This window comes from Ranitomeya imitator, chromosome 9 (genome assembly GCF_032444005.1).
Source record: "Ranitomeya imitator isolate aRanImi1 chromosome 9, aRanImi1.pri, whole genome shotgun sequence".
Lineage (NCBI taxonomy): Eukaryota > Metazoa > Chordata > Amphibia > Anura > Dendrobatidae > Ranitomeya > Ranitomeya imitator.
The window spans coordinates 26722031-26745889 of NC_091290.1; the positions used below are offsets into that span (position 1 = coordinate 26722031).

General features: G+C 47.1%; 1 protein-coding gene across 2 annotated transcripts in view; it reads left to right on the forward strand.

Moving 5' to 3' along the window:
• RNF141 (ring finger protein 141) overlaps nucleotides 1-17679 on the forward strand; it is a 21667-nt gene extending 3988 nt beyond the window's left edge. The window contains exons 1-6 of one of the 2 annotated variants that reach the window (XM_069739316.1): nucleotides 4825-5047; nucleotides 5330-5519; nucleotides 6192-6300; nucleotides 6506-6690; nucleotides 12714-12821; nucleotides 14955-15648. In XM_069739316.1, coding sequence (XP_069595417.1) covers nucleotides 5383-5519; nucleotides 6192-6300; nucleotides 6506-6690; nucleotides 12714-12821; nucleotides 14955-15111 — 696 coding nt within the window. In that variant the 5' untranslated portion in view covers nucleotides 4825-5047; nucleotides 5330-5382 and the 3' untranslated portion in view covers nucleotides 15112-15648. Of the gene's footprint in view, nucleotides 1-4824; nucleotides 5048-5329; nucleotides 5520-6191; nucleotides 6301-6505; nucleotides 6691-12713; nucleotides 12822-14954 lie in introns of those variants that run through there. The other variant, XM_069739315.1, reaches the window with a different exon arrangement.
• Nucleotides 17680-23859: the final 6180 nt, after the last annotated feature.

Genomic DNA, 23859 nt, shown 5'->3' on the forward strand with positions numbered 1-23859 from the left:
ATAGGAGGAGATGACATACAGGTATATACTATATACAGGGGAGATGACACACAGCAGGTATATACTATATACAGGGGAGATGACACACAGCAGGTATATACTATATACAGGGGAGATGACATACAGGTATATACTATATACAGGAGATGACATACAGGTGTATACTATATATAAGGGAGATGACAAACATGTATATATTGAGGTGAAAATGAGAGGTGTGAGGTGAAAATGAAAAGGTGTGAGTGCAAAATGAGAGGAGTGAGGGAAAATAGTGTAGTGATCGGAAAATGACAGATGTGAGGTCGAAATGACAAGTGTTAGGCGGGAATGAGAGGAGTGAGGGAGAAAATGAGAGGTGTGAGGGAGAAAATGAGAGATGTGAGGGGGAAAATTAAAGATGTGATTGGGAAAATGAGAGGCGTGATGGGAAAATAAGAGAAGTGACGTGCTATAACTAACCACAGATATTTACTATGCCCAGGCAACGCCGGGCTCTTCAGCTAGTCGCAGCTACAGCCACAAAATTTTGCACAGTCACACGTCTGTACCCCGAGAGCGTCATAGGCTATGTTCTGAGGTGAAATTTTAACCCCGCGCTTTCCAATTCACCAAACAATTTTGCCCCTATCTACATAGTGGGAAAAAATGAAAAGTGTTGGAGGCAAATTGACAGCTGCCAGATGTGAACAAGGGGGACTTAAAGAATGAGATCGATGGCGCCAAAGAGTATATACTGTACAGTTGCTAAGGTGGGGCCCCGACATGGGATACTCACCACACACGGGGATATGAACACACACACAAAATGCGCCACAAACTACCACGTGCTTGAACACACATGCCACCTTCAGCACACATTTCACCACACATAGACCAACCTCGCCACATAAAAGTCGAAACACAAAAGTCGCCACTCAAAACTCACCACGCGCAAAACTCGCCACATGCAAAAACTAGGCTCTTGCAAAACTCACCACAAGTGCAAAACTCACCTCATGGAAAACTCGCCACACGCAAAACTTGCACACGCAGAAAAATTGCCACATGCACAAAAGTTGCAACACATGCAAAAGTTGCCTCACACAAAACTTGCACATACTCAAAAGGCACCACACATAAAACTCGCCACGCGCAAAACTTGCTGCACACAACTTGCTACACTAACCTGTCACATGCAACTCGACACACAAAAAGTTGCTACACGCATGTTGCCACACAAAACTCATCTCACAAAAGTCGCTACATGCATGTCGCCACACGCAACATACAGATGTATACTATATATAAGGGAGATGACAAACATGTATATACTGAGGTGATGAGGTGAAAATGAGAGGTGTGAGGTGAAAATGAAAAGGTGTGAGTGCAAAATGAGAGGAGTGAGGAAAAATAGTGGAGTGATCAGAAAATGACAGATGTGAGGTTGAAATGACAAGTGTTAGGGGGGAATGAGAGGAGTGAGGGAGAAAATGAGAGATGTGAGGGGGAAAATGAAAGATGTGATTGGGAAAATGAGAGGCGTGATGGGAAAATAAGAGAAGTGAGGTGCTATAACTAACCACAGATACAAAACAGCCACGACCAATCAGCGATGGGCACAGTCCAGAAGAAAATGGCCGCTCCTTATTCCCCGCAGTCAGTGCCTGGCACCCGCTCCATACTCCCCTCCGGTCACCGCTCACACAGGGTTAATGCCGGCGGTAACGGACCGCGTTATGCTGCGGGTAACGCACTCCGTTACAGCTGCTATTAACCCTGTGTGTCCCCAACTTTTTACTATTGATGCTGCCTATGTTAAAAATAATTAAAAAACAAAAATCCTGCTATACTCACCCTCCGTAGTCCGCCGAGCCACTCGCGCCTGCCTCCATCTTCTGTTCCCAGCGATGCATTGCGAAATTACCCAGAAGACTTAGCGGTCTCGCGAGACCGCTAAGTCATCTGGGTAATTTCGCAATGCATCCTGGGAACGGAAGATGGCGGCAGCTGCGCGCATCGAGACAGCTTCGCTGGATTGGATCCCGGCGGGTGAGTATAGAACTTTTTTTTTTTTTTTACAGGGATATGGTGCCCACACTGCAATCTTGCCTTGTGCAAGCATGTACTATGGAGGACAGAGAATAAACTTCAATCCAATATTGCGGCCAGCATGCAGCCAGCGGGTAAGGAAAGGGTGAATCAAACACCCGAAAACCCCGCCCCTACGGCTGAAGATTGTTCCCTGCAAATTCAGGTGACAGAGTCCCTTTAATGCTGAAAAGGCATCATCGCATGCAGTCATCCACGTCACATTCCTAGGCATGTTCTTGCGGGTCAGGTCGGTTAAGGGCTTGGCCAAGGTGCAACTCTGATGCGGGCCGTGGTGGTTCCACCCCGTTGAGGTCCGGATGACGTAGTGCTTGAAAGGCCTGAAGTCGGGTGACTGCTCCCACAAATTGGCACTGTAACTCCCCAGTGTCCTTCCCAAGGAAGATATCTGCAGGAAGTCCTCCCTTAACTCCAATCTAACACAGTTTTTCACCACAATCATAATCCAAGCGCACAGAAGCTCAATGTATATATTTGCGGGCACCCCCCGCCAGGACAATGGTAATTCCCGGACCCTGGTAAATTGCCTCGGGTCGAACCACACGGGGGTCAGCAACAGTCAGAAATGCCCCCGTGTCTCTAAATCCTGACACTTTCTATCCATCAATTAGGACATCCTGCAGGAGGCTTTGCCGTTGCTCTTGGTAGCTAAAGGACAAAGGCCGGAGTCCGTACACTCCAGGAGGAGTATCTATGGTGCCGTGGTCGGTGGTCCACCCTGGTGGGGGTGGTGGTAGATCTTTCTCAGGCGGGATGGAGTGCACAAGATGCCCTGGACGAGGTGGGGCTCCCTCCGAATCCTGGAGGGACAGCCAGACTGCAAATGTCCAGGTCGCCCACACCCATAACATCTCTCTGTGATACCCCCAGTTCATGGTCGGAACTGTTGGGACTCAGGATTGTGAGGTGTGATTGTCATCGGCTTGCGACTAGATGGAAGGGCAGATTTAATCAGAGGGGGACGTGGCGCGGGATGATGCCGTGGTTTATTGACCAGAAGCCTCCTCCATTGCGGTCGGATAGTAAGGGCTTCATCGGCCAGGGCTGCAGCTCTATCCACGGTAGACGGCGTGCGCTCCTGGACCCATTCTCGTACCTCTGCGGGGCACTTGGCAAGAAATTGTTCTATAAGGAACGCCTGTATAACAGCTTCCACAGTAAAGGCGTTTTCTGCTTCCAGCCATCTCCGACATGCCTGGGACATCTTATGTGCATACATCCTAAACGATCCCCCCCCCGTGGAGGTCTCGGAACTTGGCCCTATATGAGTCTGGGGTGATAGCATGGTAAACCAGGATAGTCCGCTTTACAAAGTTATAATCCCGATTCCACTGTGAGTCAATGGTTCGGTAAGCCTCCGCCAGGCTACCGTTCAGGAGTCCCACTAACAAACGCATCCAGCCAGAGTGGGGCACCTCCATCACAGCACACTGCTGCTCAAAGTCCTTGAAGAACCCCTCCACATCTCCGGAAGCCTCATGAAATGGCTTAAACTCTGTGCGGGTGATCCATACAGGCTCCTGGATCGTTGGATTTACACTCCACATTGCATTACTCCCTCTTTCAAGCTCCATTGCTTCTCGTCTCTGCTGTGCCCAGCGGGCAGCCTCCTCCTTGTACTCCTGATAGACGCCTGGGCCCAGAACCGCCATCTCTTCTTCGTACCACACCAACCACTGGCTTTTTGGGGTGGGGGTCCTTGTCTCCAGTGCTTGTCCTTCAGCCATATGGGAGGAGGTGGCCGGGCTGGCACCCACCAGTAGGTCAATTAAGGCCTCTTTAGTCAGTGCCTTGTAGTTCAGGCCCAGGTCTCTGGCTCTCTCCTGTAAACTGGATACAATCCAATTTCTGTACTCACTCTGTGGGTGGTTCTCCATTGGGTTACACTCTGTTGATCCCACCGCTGCCACCAGTTGTCACGGGGTCCTTCTCCGATACCACAAAATCAACAGAGCGAGGGAAGTGTGAACAATCCCAAGACCTTTATTATAGGCAAAACTAAAAGGTCCATAAACAATCCACCACACTGAGGATACAATAGTCCAGAACACGACTGCAGTTCAGTAACAGGATAAAATGTCCAAGGATATGAGAGTCCAATAATCCAGCAGACAGAGGATAAAAATGGTCCATATGCTTCCCTTTCCCTCCGACATCCCGTGTTCACACCATCCTCACCACACGGGATCTGACTTCCAGCTCCTGTCCTCCCCAGCCCCCTCCTTATGTCCAGCGGTAGTCAGACAGGTTGGGGCGGTTTTCAGGCCTCCCAGACCTGACAAAGGTGCCTTGGGGATTAAAGCACTACAGGGGGTTCATCAAGAGGCATAGATACAGTCAGGCTGCAGATAGCAAGTGAGCTAATTCAATTATCAGCCTTTTGGAAGGTAATTGAGACTCTAGACAATATGGGGAATACACTGATTGATACAGGGCAACAAGAGAACACTATGAAAATCAATAAAATATAAATATACACAAAATGATACCCACATAACATATCACACACACATATATATAGATACACACGCACGTGTGTGTGCTCGTACATACGATATACATATCTATATATACAGGTGCATGCCCGTACGTGTGTATATATATATATAATTAGTACATACACACACGTGCTCGTACATGGATGTCTGACACCCTGCGCCCGGGATCTTCATTGTGATATCAGCTGCTGCAGCCACACTGTCTACACAACACTGACACTACCGAGCAGTGTGTACAGCACCCACACGTCACACACCGGACTTTGTGCTCTCCTGTTTATGGTGGAGCTGTAATCAGTGAAGGGACACTCAGGCTCTTCTAGTGTTGTCAGCTGTTTCAGGAGAAGGTTGTTTTGAAGTTGATCCTATGAAAAGTTTGAGACTGAAAGTAGCAGAAAGGATTAAATACTCTGTGCTGCAGGAGACAGTTCCTTCACAGGAGCATATTGATTAGAACCAAGGTGCGGGCTCATCTGTGGCTCATTGCCTGACATACACGGTGGAAGAAGCAGGGTTTCCAGCAGTACACTGTATTTAAAGAGAATCGGTCACCCCAAAATTGGCCTATAAGCTAAGGCCACCGGCATCAGGGGCTTATCTACAGCATTTTACAGAATGCTGTAGATAAGCCCCTGATGCCGGTGGCCTTAGCTTATAGGCAAATTTTGGGCTGACAGATTCCCTTTAAGGAGAGAAGTGTCCTAATATTGGGGGCGATGTTCATTTCTTTGTCACCTTTGCAGGACTGCGGGACGAGACCTAGATTCTCCTGGAACGGATTCGGTGTCCCTCAGCCATGGGACAGCAGCTGACCAGCCAGGCCATGATGAACAAACTTCCTGAGAAAGTCGTCAAACACGTGGCCCTGGTGCGTGAGAGCGGCTTCCTGACGTACGAGGAGTTCCTGGGCCGCGTCGCCGAGCTCAATGATGTGTAAGAGAAGGATGTACATCAATCGCCACTTACTGTGCACACGACTACTAAAACCCTGCCTGGTAGTGACGAGTATTACCCGTCGCCGCCCTGACGGTAGAGAATCGGCAGTGTCGCCGCCCTGACGGTAGAGAATCGGCAGTGTCGCCTCCCTGACGGTAGAGAATCGGCAGTGTCGCCTCCCTGACGGTAGAGAATCGGCAGTGTCGCCGCCCTGACGGTAGAGAATCGGCAGTGTCGCCGCCCTGACGGTAGAGAATCGGCAGTGTCGCCACCCTGACGGTAGAGAATCGGCAGTGTCGCCGCCCTGACGGTAGAGAATCGGCAGTGTCGCCGCCCTGACGGTAGAGAATCGGCAGTGTCGCCGCCCTGACGGTAGAGAATCGGCAGTGTCGCCGCCCTGACGGTAGAGAATCGGCAGTGTCGCCGCCCTGACGGTAGAGAATCGGCAGTGTCGCCGCCCTGACGGTAGAGAATCGGCAGTGTCGCCGCCCTGACGGTAGAGAATCCATATTGGGATGTAAGATTCTGACAGGAGAGGGCGCCACCAAGTGCCCGTGCAGTAGACTTCTCCATAATGTAGAGTAAATGGTCCCTTTATGTGCTGGTAGTTGTGTCGGCGGTGGAGGGGACTGGTGGTCTGTGTTGCTGACGTCTCCCTTCCTCCCGCAGCACGGCGAGGCTGGCCGCCGGGCAGGACAAGCATCTCCTCTTTGAAGTGCAGCCGGGCTCGGACTCGTCCGCCCTGTGGAAGGTCGTCGTCCGTGTTTTGTGTACCAAGGTGGGTGCCACCTGTAGCTTTCCGTGTTCTGTGTATCCTGTGGTTTTATATCAGACTGGATCGTTAACCTCCAGCTATTGTGGACCTATAGTGTCAGCCGTGGCATGCTGAGACTTGTAGTCCCACAACCACTGATGCAGACTTTTCACCTTGTTTTGTCTCTCTGCAATCTTGTGTCTTGTCACGTTTTTTTTTTCCGCTCCAGATTAATAAGACAAGCGGCATCGTGGAGATATCGAGGATCATGAACCTCTACCAGTTCATCCAGCTCTACAAGGACATCACCAGCCATGCCACCGGCGTGTTCACCAAGAGCAGCGAGGCCTCCGACGACAATGCCCAGAGCCTGGCATCGCTCTCAGACTGCCAGGCCAGCATCTTAATGGGGAGGTAAGTGATCTGCCCACTCCTCCATCTGCACCGCCTCCGCTGCACACGTCAGCATCGCCTGTGTACACTGAACCTTTCCTGTCTGCTGGTTGTTGGCTCGCTGCACTAAAGTCTGCTGCACCTCCGCTTACATGTTTATGTTGGATCAGTCCTGGACAGGTTGGTACAAAGGAGGAATCTTCCGAGGAAGCGACACCAACACCTAATCCTTCACATCCCCGAGATAGCGGGGGAAGGGAAACTGTGGTGGCGGATACTTTACTGTGTATATTATTGTTATATATTCTACAAAGTCCTCCCCTGAAAACAAACTATGTAAAGAACAAAGCAAGTAATATGTACAAATCCATCCGCATATTCATCTATATAGCGTGCAGTATTATATTAGTTATATTCTTGTACATAGGGGCAGTGTTATAGTAGTTATATTCTTGTACATAGGGGGCAGTATTATAGTAGTTATATTCTTGTACATAGGGGGCAGTATTATAGTAGTTATATTCTTGTACATAGGGGCAGTATTATAGTAGTTATATTCTTGTACATAGGGGCAGTATTATAGTAGTTATATTCTTGTACATGGGAGCAGTATTATAGTAGTTATATTCTTGTACTTAGGAGCAGTATTATAGTAGTTATATTCTTGTACATGGGTCAGTATTATAGTAGTTATATTCTTGTACATAGGAGCAGTATTATAGTAGTTATATTCTTGTACATAGGGGGCAGAATTAAAGTAGTTATATTCTTGTACATAGGAGCAGTATTATAGTAGTTATATTCTTGTACAAAGGAGCAGTATTATAGTAGTTATATTCTTGTACATAGGAGCAGTATTATAGTAGTTATATTCTTGTACATAGGGGGCAGTATTAAAGTAGTTATATTCTTGTACAAATGAGCAGTATTATAGTAGTTATATTCTTGTACATAGGAGCAGTATTATAGTAGTTATATTCTTGTACATAGGAGCAGTATTATAGTAGTTATATTCTTGTACATAGGGGCAGTATTATAGTAGTTATATTCTTGTACATAGGAGCAGTATTATAGTAGTTATATTCTTGTACATAGGAGCAGTATTATAGTAGTTATATTCTTGTACATAGGGGCAGTATTATAGTAGTTATAATCTTGTACATAGGAGCAGTATTATAGTAGTTATATTCTTGTACATAGGAGCAGTATTATAGTAGTTATATTCTTGTACATAGGAGCAGTATTATAGTAGTTATATTCTTGTACATAGGGGCAGTATTATAGTAGTTATATTCTTGTACATAGGAGCAGTATTATAGTAGTTATATTCTTGTACATAGGAGCAGTATTATAGTAGTTATATTCTTGTACATAGGGGCAGTATTCTGGTAGTTATATTCTTGTACATAGAGGGCAGTATTATAGTAGTTATATTCTTGTACATAGGGGCAGTATTCTGGTAGTTATATTCTTGTACATAGGGGCAGTATTATAGTAGTTATATTCTTGTACATAGGGGGCAGTATTATAGTAGTTATATTCTTGGAAAAAAACAAAACCAACTAATCTAAACAATAACTTTATTTCAAAACCCTTGGATTAAAACAAGCACGACACCCCAACTCCTTATGGTAGGAGTGGGTTTATAAAAGCCCGGTTTGGTGAGAAAAGGGCAAAGGTGAAGGGAGCAAAAAATGGGATAAAAAAATCCTATGTATCCCTAGCATCTGCTCCCTGCCTATCTGCGGAGGTTGGCACCCTCTTGGACGCAATATGGCGCCCCCACTCCTCGTCGACTGGCCCTAAATGCCCTGCAAGTCCCTTAATGTGATGATGTCTAATAAAACATACCGACAATACACACACACCAAATACCAGGTAATAAATCACCAACGTACAAACCCAGCCGGGCTGGTCTGACCGTACAGGGCCCTATAACCTATAATACTACGCTAGTAGCTAAGGCTAACACGCCCTAAGGAGTCCCTAACCAAGAGACCCTGCCTGTCAGCGGAGGTTGGCACCCTCTTGAACGCAAATGGCGCCCCCGCTCCTCGGCGGCTGCCCCTATTGACCCTCACTGTGTCCCTACACACGTAGGTGGATCCTATACACAGGGGGTGTCTTAGGGACTAAAACGGTGACCCGTAACTCTGAACCCTTCTAACTTCGGACAGACCGTAAAAAATACACACAACAACACACAAGCTGTTATAAACCACACTATATTAAGTATCTTGTTGCAAAGACGATATGTACATGAGTAAAGGTATTTTTATTCTAATACTCCTACAAAGATGATATACCCAATATCAATAGCTGAGACATGCAGGGTATTTTTTCAAAGTTCTAAAATGCTTCAAACATGGTGACTGATAAGCATAACACGCCCACCGTCTGAGGAAATACAGATAAGCAAAGATACACTAGCCTCAGTGTTGAAGCCGAAACTTAGTATCCAAAAGAACACTCATGTTCAATTTACGTCAATAAAGCGTCTACGATTGGTGAAATTTACAAATAATAAAATTAAAAAACCCGATCCACTTATCTGCGGTCAGGTTTCGCCTCTACGCGTTTCCCCCCCATGATGTGGTTCCTCAGGAGGCATATGGGAAATTAGACTTCCGTGTGTTTAAATCACATCAGAGATGAATGCTGTGCCCGGTTGTAGGTGCAGGGAGTACACCGGCCAAAAACACCCCCCTTAAATAGTCCCCTCCTTAGGATAAAAAATATAGGGGCTATAAACCATACATACACACCGCTGTTCATATCGTCCCATCAATGTAATAGCATATGGAGTCCCACGTTACCCATGTACACTCTCTGCCGCCATTGCTACGTGGCCCATCAGCATTATCACACAGCGCGTGCGCCGTGCCCGGAATGCGACTGTGCATGCGCTCGGCCGCCATTTACCTATGTATCGTCTCACACAAAGGAGAGACTACGCAGGCGCCCGGCCGCCATTTTGCTGCGTACCACCTCGGATTTGGAGCCCCACATTAGCTATGTGCTAATTAGCTGTGTGCTCCCTCTGCCGCCATTGCTGCATGGCCCCTCGGCATTCTCTCACAGCGCATGCGCCGTTCCCAGGCACTGGAGGTGGAGACGCCCGGAACACGACTGCACATGCGCACGGCCGCCATTTTCCCATGTACTGTATCATCTCACGCGAGAGAGGGACTACGCAGGCGCCCGGCCGCCATTTTACTGTGTACCACCTCAAATCAAGGGGAGACTGCGCAGGCGCCATAAACCTCAGACCCTGACACTAGTCAAGCGTCATACTAACAGCGCTGAACCACATGTCTAGGGATCTCTACATCGCTCCTGTGCCACTGACACTAATTATTGGCCCCACGCTGCCCATAAATGACACCATCCATAAGTAGCCGCACTAACTGTCATTTACGCTGACCGCTAGATCCAGCCTCACTTACATGCGTCCATGCATTTTAACATAAGAGTAGGGCGGCTTCGGTCGCGTCCTATTCAACTCAAAGGGCTAAAACCATAATAATTCAGAGGCAATCGCCAGCCCCACTAGCCCAGACCTAAAAGGTCCGACTCCATCACGGGGCGATGTTAGCCTCTATTGATATCGGACCCCTACGTCCATGGTTGAAAAAATAGACGTAACTATAAGTGCCTCACAAAGCCCCATTAATATCTCCAAAAGATGGTATTCTATGATACACTATACATGGGCTCCTATATGGAATTAGTGCCACAGGGCATATTCTCTAAAGTTGGGCAGACGTAGTGTAGGATAGATATGCTTCTACACATATTTGCTATCGCAGAATTTAATCCCCAAAATCGGGAAAACATGGTCCATACGTGATGGTACGTGATTTAGACAGCGTACATCTACACCCACAACAAACTAATCCTACATCACTGATATACCGATAAATTGGGGTGCACATAAATGATGGATAAGCAAAACACCCCCTAATTTTTAAACAAATTTACTGCACGCCATCTCGTAGGCCTGCAGTGCTGTGAAGTTAATACCAGGGAAGAAACGAGAGCAAAAAACAAAATCGACGTAAACAATTCACACAAAGCAACCATAGATTAACCGCTCATTTAGTCCTCCAGGGACCACTGACCCCATCCTAAAAATCCACGGGGTTTCTTTTTGGAGAATAACCCTATCCCAGTCACCTCTCCTTCCATTTTGTTTTACCACTTCCAGGACACCCTGATGTATCTCCCATACATGTCGTGCTATCGTGTTGTCTCTAGCATTCTTTATGTCCCCTAAGTACTCCCCAATCCTCCTTCTAAGTTCTCTTTTCGTCTTTCCTATATAGTTTTTAGGACATGTACATGTAGCCATATAGACCACACCAATGGTCTAAGGCTATGTTCACACTTTGCGTTGTCCTTCTACGGGTTCTCCCGCAGCGGATTTGATAAATCTGCAGGGTAAAACAACTGCGGTTCTCCCTGCAGATTTATCGCGGTTTGTTCCGCGGTTTCCGCCTATACTATTGATGCTGCATATGCAGCAATATGCAGCATCAATAGTAATGTTAAAAATAATAAAAATTGGTTATACTCACCCTCTGATGTCCGGATCTCCTGGGCGCTGCACCCGGCGGTCCGGTTCCAAAGATGCTGTGCGAGAAGGACCCTTCGTGATGTCACGGTCATGTGACCGCGACGTCACCGCAGGTCCTGGTCGCACAGCAACTCTGACCGGACGGCCGCGTGCAGCGCTGAGACTTCAGAGGGTGAGTATAACCAGATTTTTTATTTTTTAACCCCAAATATGGTTCCCAGGGCCTGGAGGAGAGTCTCCTCTCCTCCACCCCGGGTAGGAACCGCACATTATCCGCTTACTTCCCGCAACGTGGGCACAGCCCCATGCGGGAAGTAAGCGGTTCAATGTATTCCTATGGGTGCAGAATCGCAGCGATTCTGCACAAAGAAGTGACATGCTGCCGGTTGTAAACCGCTGCGTTCCCGCGCGGTTTTTCCCGCAGCATGTGCACAGCGGTTTGCGGTTTCCATAGGGTTTACATGTTACTGTAAACGCTATGGAAACTGCTGCGGACCCGCAGCATCAAAATCGCGGCGGTTCCGCGGTAAAACCCGCAAAGTGTGAATATAGCCTTACAGTTAGCAAAGTCCCTGCAAAAGAAAAGTCTTCCACTCGATGCACTGGTAAAGCTTTTGCCTGGTGCTACAAAATCACAAAAGGAACAGTTGCCGCACCTAAACGTGCCATTAATACGTCTGTCCAACCAAGTGCCTTCACGTTTAGGTCTTTTATAGTGGCTATGTACGAGTCGATCCTTTAGGGATCTTCCCCTACGGAAGGTGATCTGGGGTCTATCCGGGATGAAACCTGCCAGAGTTTCATCCAGCTGTAGAATGCTCCAATGTTTAAGGATATTAAAAACCCGGTCGGACTGATTATCATAGGTTCCAATGATCCTCGTGATGTTATCGACCTCTGGTTTCTTGTTGGTCTGTAGGAGAGCTCCTCTCTCCCTACCCAGAGCATTTCTAAAAGCCGGATCCAACACCTCATCCGGATAGCCCCGATCCCAAAACCTCTCCCTCAGATCATACGCTTGTGCCCTGAAAGTAGCAGGGCTGGAGCAATTTCTCCTTGTTCTCAGGTATTGGCCACGAGGGATGCCCCTCTTAAGGGGAGCCGGATGACGACTCTCCCACCTGAGAAGGGCATTCGTGGCTGTTGGCTTTCAAAATAGTCTCGTATCTAGCATCCCATTGGTATTAACAGTGATTTTCACGTCCAAAAAAGCTAATTCACATCTGTCACTTTCCGACGTGAATCTGAGACCAAAGCCGTTGTTATTTAGCCCTTGTACAAAACTGCTGAATTCCGTTTATAGTTATATTCTTGCACTTAGGGGGCAGACATTCATTATTAAAATCAGAATAAAACACAACTGTATGGCTTAAGGACAAGGTGTAGAGAATAAACTGTGATTTATGTTTTTTTCATGAGTCCTCTGAGCCGGTTTTCTCGTCTGCTGACACTTTTCCCCGTTTTCCAGGGTGAAGCAGCTGACAGATGAGGAGGAGTGTTGTATCTGTATGGATGAGCGAGCTGATCTGATCCTGCCCTGCACTCACAACTTCTGCCAGAAGTGCATTGACAAATGGTAGGAGGCATGGACCGTCCCCCTGGTGTCGCCATTATCTCTACGTGTGCTGGGAACACAGGGCTGATTGCTTAGTCCATATTGACTTATATATATTTAGACTCTCCACATGTGATGAGTTGCCTTTTTCTTATCTTCTGCTTATTGTGAATTACATCTTGCTTTAGTCGCACTCAGAGCTGCAGTCTGAATACTTCTGGCTTCATGTGCAGCTCGCTGTTGGAGAGTGGGCGATAATTTCACGCTGTTTGAGGCAATCCATATGTCTGTTTCCAGATCAAGGATCAGGAGATAAAGCGGTGTCAGATATTTATGGCAGCTGCTTTTCTTACTGCTTCTCCCACATTTATTTGTAAGGGAGCTGATAGAGATGAGTATCGGTTTTGTCGTGTCCCATGCAGTGAACCTTCTCTGCAGCCACCACTAGATGGCACATGCTTTTATTCTACTAGATGGTGGCCCGATTCTGACGCATCGGGTATTCTAGAATATGTACGTAGTTTATTTATGAAGGTTTCAAAATAACGCAATGAATAAACAGGATTCGGCCGGCCAGGCGCGACCAATTAGCAAAGCGTCGTTTAAATTCTGCGCCAATTCGCAGCCGGACTGCTCCTGTCGCTGATTGCACAAGACGGCCGGCTACGCAGTGCACAAGACGGCCGGCTACGCAGTGCACAAGACGGCCGGCTACGCAGTGCACAAGACGGCCGGCTACGCAGTGCACAAGACGGCCGGCTACGCAGTGCACAAGACGGCCGGCTACGCAGTGCACAAGACGGCCGGCTACGCAGTGCACAAGACGGCCGGCTACGCAGTGCACAAGACGGCCGGCTACGCAGTGCACAAGACGGCCGGCTACGCAGTGCACAAGACGGCCGGCTACGCAGTGCACAAGACGGCCGGCTACGCAGTGCACAAGACGGCCGGCTACGCAGTGCACAAGACGGCCGGCTACGCAGTGCACAAGACGGCCGGCTACGCAGTGCACAAGACGGCCGGCTACGCAGTGCACAAGACGGCCGGCTACGCAGTGCACAAGACGGCCGGCTACGCAGTGCACAAGACGGCCGGCTACGCAGTGCACAAGACGGCCGGCTACGCAGTGCACAAGACGGCCGGCTACGCAGTGCACAAGACGGCCCACAGGCAGCAAAATTAGTAAAACGTTGATCACACTTACAGGGTTAATGGCAGCGTTAACGGAGTGTGTTACACCGCGTTATGCCGCAGTGTAACGCAGTCCGTTTAACTGACTGCTGAAAATGGAAACGCTGTGGTTTAAAAGAAGTAGCATGTCACTTCTTTTTTGTGAATCTGCAGCATTTTTGTACCCATTTCATTATAGAAAACTGCAGGGGTAAAAAATGCAGCAAAAACGCAGAAACAACGCTGCGGAACCGCACAAAAAACGCGACAAGTCCGCAGGTGCGTTTTCTGCCAGGAGAGGCAGAAACCGCACCAGAAATTCCTAAGCCTAATCCGCAACGTGTGCACATAGCCTTACACTATGGACCTATAGAAGATTTGGAGCTAATTATGACACTGTTCATAATTGGATTTTTTCTTTAAAGGGATTTTGTGTGTCCAGACTGACAGTATAAACTTAAGGTACTGTCACACTCAGCGACTCTGCAGCGATATAGACAACAAGCCGATCGCTGGAGCGTCGCTGTTTAGGTCGCTGTAGAGACGTCAAACACAGCAACTCCAGGACGATGCAGGAGCGATCCAGTGACGTAACGGCGACTCACTTCTCGTTCTCGCTGGTTGTTAGCTCCATGTCAAGCAGCCGGAGTGTACCGATCCGACACACATCTAAGGGCCCTATGCTCGTTGCTGGCGTTGTTGCTTTTGATGTCAAACATGACGATACACGCCGACCTGATGACCAAATAAAGTTCTGGACTTCTAGCTCCGACCAGCGATGTCACAGCGGGATCCTGATCGCTGCTGCGTGTCAAACACAACGAGATCGCTATCCAGGACGCTGCAACGTCACGGATCGTTGTCGTTCTCTTTGCAAAGTTGCTGAGTGTGACGGTACCTTAAGCCCCTAGCCTTGTAGGGAAGCTACATTGGATATTGACTTGTTCTAACTATAAAACCTTTGATAACTTTTTCTACTTACAGGAGCGACCGGAACCGCAATTGTCCCATCTGCCGCTTACAGGTGTCGGGAGTGAATGACTCATGGGTGGTCTCAGATGCCCCCACGGAGGAGGACGTTGCAAGTTACATATTAAATCTGGCTGATGAGGTTGGGCAGCCCCATGATACTGTCTTCTAATTACATGGACTATACACTCATTATGTGATGATGAAAGACGCCAGTATATGATTGTAAGGCTAGAAAACACCGTATATCACCCTCTGATAAACATCTACACCTTCCATATAGAATGATTATCCAATATTGGTACAGACATTGTATATGTATATTACTGATCCTGAGTTACATCCTGTATTATACTCCAGAGCTGCACTCACTATTCTGCTGGTGCAGTCACTGTGTACATACATTACATTACTGATCCTGAGTTACATCCTGTATTATACCCCAGAGCTGCACTCACTATTCTGCTGGTGCAGTCACTGTGTACACACATTACATTACTGATCCTGAGTTACATCCTGTATTATATTCCAGAGCTGCACTCACTATTCTGCTGGTGCAGTCACTGTGTACATACATTACATTACTGATCCTGAGTTACATCCTGTATTATACCCCAGAGCTGCACTCACTATTCTGCTGGTGCAGTCACTGTGTACATACATTACTGATCCTGAGTTACATCCTGTATTATACTCCAGAGCTGCACTCACTATTCTGCTGGTGCAGTCACTGTGTACATACATTACATTACTGATCCTGAGTTACATCCTGTATTATACCCCAGAGCTGCACTCACTATTCTGCTGGTGCAGTCACTGTGTACATACATTACTGATCCTGAGTTACATCCTGTATTATACTCCAGAGCTGCACTCACTATTCTGCTGGTGCAGTCACTGTGTACATACATTACATTACTGATCCTGAGTTACATCCTGTATTATACCCCAGAGCTGCACTCACTATTCTGCTGGTGCAGTCACTGTGTACATACATTACTGATCCTGAGTTACATCCTGTATTATACTCCAGAGCTGCACTCACTATTCTGCTGGTGCAGTCACTGTGTACATACATTACATTACTGATCCTGAGTTACATCCTGTATTATACCCCAGAGCTGCACTCACTATTCTGCTGGTGCAGTCACTGTGTACATACATTACTGATCCTGAGTTACATCCTGTATTATACTCCAGAGCTGCACTCACTATTCTGCTGGTGCAGTCACTGTGTACATACATTACATTACTGATCCTGAGTTACATCCTGTATTATACTCCAGAGCTGCACTCTTTATTCTGCTGGTGTAACGCAGGATGGGTAATGTACACTGCTCAAAAAAATAAAGGGAACACTTAAACAACAGAATATAACTCAAAGTGAATCAAACACACAAATGTGCATGTGTCTGCACAAACGGTTAGGCTGGCGTCACACTGGCGTTATAAACGGCCAAGTGCAATGCGATAAAAAATCGCATTGCACTCGGACCAATGTTACCATATGGGGCCGCTCCCAGCAGCCGACTTTTTGTCGGCCGTTTTCCTCGGTCCGAGACAATCGCATCATGCTGCGATTGTCTCGGACCGAGGAAAACTCTTGGCTCACTCGCACCCATATAAGCCTATGGGTGTGAGTGAGACAGCGCACACCACTTGGATATCATCCGAGTGATGTACGCTATAAGCGGACCCCAGCAATGGAGGAGATGGAGAAATTAATTTCTCCGCCTCCTCCGCAGCTGTGCTCCGATCATCCCTGTGCGAGAGAATCGGAGCAGAGACGCATGACACTCGGCTCCTGCTCTGGTGCGAGCAAGAGCCGAGGGTCATTAGCATATCGCATCCGATGCTCTGGCATCGGATGCGATATGCCAGTGTGACGCCGGCCTTAGAAACCGACTCAATGAGGATGGTCTGAGTGCCCGACGTACACAGATGGGGGTTATGCTCACAACCCAACACTGTGCAGGACGCTTGGGATTTGCCACAGAACACCAGGATTGGCAGATTCACCGCTGGTGCCCTGTGCTCTTCACAGATGAAAGCAGGTTCACACTGAGCCCATGTGACAGACGTGACAGAGTCTGGAGACGCCGTGGAGAGTGATCTGCTGCCTGCAACATCCTTCAGCATGACCGGTTTGGCAGTGGATCAGTAATGGTGTGGGGTGGCATTTCTTTGGAGGCCGCACAGCCCTCCATATGCTCGCCAGAGGTAGCCTGACTGCCATTAGGTACCGAGATGAGACCCTCAGACCCCTTTTGAGACCATATGCTGGTGCGGTTGGCCCTGGGTTCCTCCTAATGCAGGACAATGCCAGACCTCATGTGGCTGGAGTGTGTCAGCAGTTCCTGCAAGATGAAGGCATTGCAGCTATGGACTGGCCCGCCTGTTCCCCAGACCTGAATCCGATTGAGCACATCTGGGACATCATGTCTCGCACCATCCACCGTCACGTTGCATCACAGACTGTCCAGGAGTTGGCGGATGCTTTAGTCCAGGTCTGGGAGGAGATCCCTCAGGAGACCATCCGCTGCCTCATCAGGAGCATGCCCAGGCATTGTAGGGAGATCATACAGGCACCTGGAGGCCACACACAATACTGAGCATCATTTCCTTTTCTTGAGGCATCTCCACTGAAGTTGGATCAGCGTGTAATTGGATTTTCCACTTTGATTTTGAGTGGGATTCCAAATCCAGGCCTCCATTGGTTAATGAATTTGATTTCCATTGATGATTTTTGTGTGATGTTGTTGTCGGCGCATGCAACTTTGTACAGAACAAAGTATTCAATGAGGATATTTCATTCATTCAGATCTAGGATGCGTTATGTGAGTGTTCCCTTTATTTTTTTGAGCAGTGTATAAAGGCTTATTCTATATGTGAGATGTTGATCGGAGGTGACAGACGCTTTCTGTCCGTATTCGCACACATTAGTGTTCTTTGTGTGAGTGTATTATACGGCTGCGTCGGTGAGCTCCTGCTGTAGGAACACTACAAGGTGCAGCTATGTGTGAACCCGCCCCAACGGGGCGAGACGCTGGTGGCGGTCTAATTCTATGATGTCACGTCCGGGGTGGTGGAGATAGTGTAATATAGTGTGACAGCGACTTCGCACTTTTTAAATTATTGGTGTTTTACGTTCCAGATGTTTTTATATCTGATCTCAATAGATTTAGGAAACGTTTCTTTGCTCTGTGATATTGTATATAGATATATATCTCCACCGTCATCGGGTCCTTGGGGTGGATTGACGCCGGATGTGTATAATGGTGAGGAGGATTTTATTATTTGTCATCTCCTAGATGTCACACATTTCAGCGAGATTTACATTTTCATTGGGTGAAACCACATTATGGGCCTGAAGGTATTGGTCCCGTGCTGGGATTACTGGGAACTGATGGGTCACTGCCGGCTGCCACGTTGTAGGCTCCTTATATGTGAAATTATATATAATTTTTCCCATCATGGAAAGTTGTGAAAACTTTGCCGATCACTTTATTGGGCACGTAAGTGTCTTCCAACCCCCCGGATGTTCCCCCAGTCTATGTCCCTGCCTTCAGCTGCATTAATATCAGAACGTTCTCGCTTGGAGTACAGATGATGGCAGTGATCAGTCAGATAATCCCCCAGGGTTCGTGCTGAGCTGACCCATCACCGCCATCATCTGTACTCCAAATGGGAACGTTCTGATATCAACGCAGCTAAGAGTAGGGAAGAGCCGGGGTTTAAAGCCACCTGCATGCCTTTTTTTTTTTTTTTTTAATTTGCAGGAATGAAGTCAAATTCCCTAATAATGTGATTGGCAAAGTATTATAACTTTCCATGCTGGATACAATTATAAAAAAAAAAAATGTAAAAAAAAATACTATTTAAATTTTATTAAAAATATTGACTCTGCCAACATTGGAGCATAAATAGGTGATTAATAACAGCTCATAGCATTCAGTGCAGGAGGGATAATCACATGTTGTGCACTGCCCCAGGTTGTCTGCAGCTGAGAGCAACTGCATCGCCATCTAGTGGCTCAAATATAAATAGCATGATAGTTAACTTCAGGAATTTCAATAAGTAGGGCTCTTTAAGGGTTTGTCCTGAAAATGGCAAGTAATCCCTTATCCATAGGACAGGGGATCATTTTCTGACATCTGGGTGTCCGACTGCTAGAAGCCCCCCAGAGATATTAACAATGGCGCTCTGTACCCTAGGCACGAGGATCTGCGGAGCCCGGTCTTGAGTTGAGCGGAGGAGTGCTGGCTTTACTTCTGCTCTATTCATGGTCTATGGCACTGCTGGAAATAGGAGAGCGCGGCACTCCGTTTTCTCTCTGTTCTATAGACAGTGAATGGAGCAGAGGTCGAGCATGTGCACTTGTGCTCCCTTTAACTCGTATGCAATTCTCAGGATCTGACTTTTTGCATCCTGTACAGAGGAAAACAATGGACAATCTTGGTGATCTTTGGCTTACACTATGAAGCCGACCACTATGAGGCCGTGTAAAGCGGGGGTTTTTCAGGTGGTCAAAACCAACAAATTTTCTAGTGGAAAAAGCTTAGTTTCCTGGAGCAGTTTGGTTCCAGCCCCCCTCCCCAAGGTCTCCCCCACTTAGGATTCCCCCTTCCTGAGTGTTCCACCACCCCTCTAAGGGTTCCACCCCTCCTGAGGGTTCCCCCCACCCCACTAGGCCTCCCCTCCTGAAGTTCCACCCCCCTGAGCTTCCCCTCCTCAGTGTTCCATCCCCCCCTCCCCCCTAGGTTCCCCTCTTGAGGGTTCCACCCCTCCAAGGTTCCATCCCTCCTTTAAGTTCCCCCTTCCCCTTAGGTTCCCCCTGATTGGAGCAGATTCAATCAAGAGCAGCTCCAGAGACGTGACCTGCACTTTCTTGTTTTCCACCAGGTGTTTTTTCAGCACCTAAAGTGCAAAAAAAAAAAAACCTCTGAAAATATAGTTGCACAAACAGGAAGAGTTTTTTAAGCATTTTTTTTAGGTGTTTTTTGGTGTTTGCTCGTTTTTTAAAGAAGGAAAAAAAAAAAAAAACTCTGTCTGCAAATAACATAAAAGTAATCAGCAATAAATGTCTATTCTTCTGTTTATTTTGTGGCCGCGTACATGTAGCATAGAATTCTGCGATCACAGATACTTTAGAGAAGCGGCAGTGATCGCCGTGTGACTACTGGGGTGTTTGGAGGGGCTACTACTCTTCCCTGTTGACTTCATTAATGAGGGGACCGCAGCCCTTTCCCTGTAAGACTTGCCTGAGACCACACTGAATAATACATAAAATGATAAACCTTTGCACTCAACTTAATGCTCAGGTGAGGTTTTATTGTAGTACTGAAACGTTTCGGTCCAAAACATACGGGACCTTCATCAGTTACTACAAAAGTGAAACAAATATATACATAAATACAGTGCAGTGAAAACAACAAAATAAAGTATATACAGAAGTCTGCTAGTATATAGCGTTGCGGAGCCAAAAATACGTATGGATCAAAGCAAGAGGATACATGAATAGACTGAACGTCATGCAGACAGAGAAGTATAACATCTGACACCGATGTGAACTTAGAGAGGGATGGAAAAAATGACTAAAACGTACCGTACTAATGAGTTAGTATAGGGACTAGGTATGACATAAGCAAGTCCCAGGGCACGAGGAAGGCAGCGCCTATGTGAAAAATGGTGAGGGGTATTACGTCAAATGAGCCAAGACTAAGTGCCCAAGCTAAAAAGGAGAGGTATCGTACCTGAAATAACTGTGAGAGTCGCGCCAGATAGGCTAAAGGGAGGGAAAAGATGTACGTATAAATATCTAAGATGGCCAAACGGAAAAATACCTTGGACTAAATAGAAAGGTGTTACCTGCGGGATAGTCACGAAGTGTACCCAGATCGGACGCGGTATCCCCCGCTAGTCCGTGATGTTCCCAGCGTGCGCGCGTACAAATAGAGGGGCGTGTCCAAAGAAGTGACACGCACGAATAAGGAAGCGCACAACGAAGGCAGAAGTGACGCCGTCAGTGAAAAACAAGCGCGTCTCCTAGGTAACGGTGTGTGTAACGCCGGAACATTATCCGCCGGTTAACTAGTGTCCCTGTGCAGGAGCCTTCCCTATGGAACCCGGAGCGGCGTGATAAGTTCCGTGTGTAAAAATAACGCTATCTATTAGGTAGGGAAAATGGGGAGGGCCCAAAGTAAGGAGGTGCGACATAGTAAATAAACTGCAGGATAAGTACATGCTGAAAAGTGAAACATTTAGTGCCTCCGGGTATAAACGGCATAGCAGATGTGCGGTGGGTTAAGTCCAGTGGTACGGTATCCGGGCGGAGATGTGACAGCAGTAGTAGTGCAACAGAGACAGACTTCAATATAGACTACTCTATAATGGAAAAAAGAGAATTAGAACCAGAAGTCTAAGCACACCTGTAACAAAATACTACATATCATATGAATAGAGCGAAGATTGCAAAACCTGGGACCTATATGAAAAGATAATTAACACCTGATATGTACCTGAAGGACAAAAAATGATTAACAATAGAGTAATGTGTCTAATGTACCATTAGGTGACATTGTATGGATACCTCCTAGATGAAGATATAGAGATTACAAACCGTCCCTGGACTAAAAGCATACATCTACATAATGTATAGAAATAGAATCTACGAATAATGTGAATCAGATATTCGGGAATGGGCGAGTGGGTATATACGAAAATATCATAACCCTATAAGAAAAAGGCCCATAGCCGTAGGGCACCTGACTATAGGAAGGCCGCCAAGTCGTAGTCCCTATTGAGGCCTTTTGGATGTAATGTGTCCAGAGTATGGATCCAAAAGGCCTCCCTGCGTTTTAGGTGGGATATTCTGTTCACTCCCCGTCTAGGTTGAGGGACGTGCTCTATGACCTGAAATTTGAGCTGCGAAATGCTATGGCCCTTATCAATGTAATGTGAGGGAATGGGTAATAGCAGATTTTGACAACGTATAGTGGATTTGTGTTTGGAAATTCGGTTACGGATGGCTTGCGTTGTTTCGCCCACATACAGTAAGCCACACGAACATTTAATTAGGTAGATGGCCCATGATGTATCGCAGGTAAAGAAATCTGGTATAAGAAGTTTTACCCGAGTGAGGATGGTGAAATGATGAGCCCTTAAGTACGTTATTGCACTGGGAGCAGTGGAGGCAGGGAAAGGTTCCAGTACGTGGATTTTGTAGGAACTGTTGGCGTGGTATCAGTTTGTTGGTGCCAACGTCCGCTTTTACCAGAGAGTCTTTGAGGTTGGGGGCCCGTCTAAAGCAGGGAAGAAAAGGTTCGTGGAATTCAGGGACCTCCAGGTGAGCACTCGATAGGAGATGCCAATGTCTACGGATAGACTTGTGTAGGACATATGCAAAAGGATGAAAAGAATGTACGAAGGGAATTCGTTTGGAGGACTTATTGGGTCTAGGCGGAGAAGGTGCCAGTGCTGTCTGGAGTATAGTAGCTGGATAGCCCCGTTGTGAGAATTTAGATGCCATTTCTTGCAACCTGTCAGGGCGAAGCTCTGGGTCTGAAACGATTCTGGAGACTCGATGGAATTGAGACCGGGGTATAGACCGTTTTGTGGAAGGAGGATGAAAGCTTGTGAAGTGTAGTAAGCTATTACGGTCGGTACTTTTAGTATACAGGTCAGTTGAGATGGTCCCATCCGGTTTGCGTATAACCATAGTGTCCAGGAAGTTGATCTTACTGGAATCATGTGACATCGTGAAGGAGATACCGGGCCAGGCTGTATTGAGCCACTCGAAAAAGGAGGCGAGGGCTTCCAATGTGCCCCCCCATACGCAGAAAACGTCATCTATGTAACGCTTCCATAGGAGAACGTTGGATAGAAAAAACGGATTAAGATAAATCTTGCTCTCCTCAAAATCGGCCATGTAACAGTTAGCATAGGGGGGTGCTACATTGGAGCCCATCGTGGTGCCACGGACCTGGAGGTAGAAATCATCCTGGAACATAAAGTGGTTAGAAGTCAAAATAACAGTTAATAATTCAATGCATAAGTTAACCTGATCACCGTGGAGACCTGAATGTGTTAACAACTTGTGTTCCGAGTTAATCCCCTCTATATGTGGAATCGAGGTATAGAGATCTTTCACGTCCATAGTTACGAGTATAGCCGTTGGTGGGATACTATTGAGATCATGTAAGACTTTAAGAAAAGCTCCTGTGTCAAGAATATAAGATCTGGATTTTTGTATCAGGGGTGTCAGGATTTTTTCGAGATATACTGCTAGAGGGGACAGTATAGAATCAGTGGAGGCCACAATGGGCCTCCCTGGGGGATTTTCCAGGTTTTTGTGTATCTTGGGAATGGTGTAAAAGACCGGGATAACCGGATGAGAGTTGGTTAGAAAGTCACAAGTTTTGGTATCTGACACCCAACGAAGTGTATTTCATAAGAATATCTGAGATATTTTGACGAATGGACACCGTGGGGTCCCCCGGGAGTGTATGGTAAATAGATGTGTCATTCAGTTGTCGGGAGATCTCACGTAGATAATCTGTCTTATTCATGACCACTAGGGCCCCACCTTTGTCGGCAGGTTTGATTATTATATTCTTATCCTCCTGGAGCCCTCGTAGGGCCTGGCGTTCAATAGGAGTTAGATTAGGGGGATAAAAGAGTTTACCTCTGTTAATGTCATCCCTTAATTGGTGAAAGGAAGTTTGGACGAACCCAATGAAGGTCTCCATAGCGTGGGACCCGTGGGGAGGCCTAAAATGGCTCTTCTTATGTAACCCCAAACTACGAGATGACATGATGTTGGGAGAAATTTCTGTCTGAGGAGGAGGGGGAGGTGTGTCTGGGACGGTGGAAAAATATGCCTTCAGCCTAAGTGTCCGAAAGAAACTCTGAAGGTCCATTT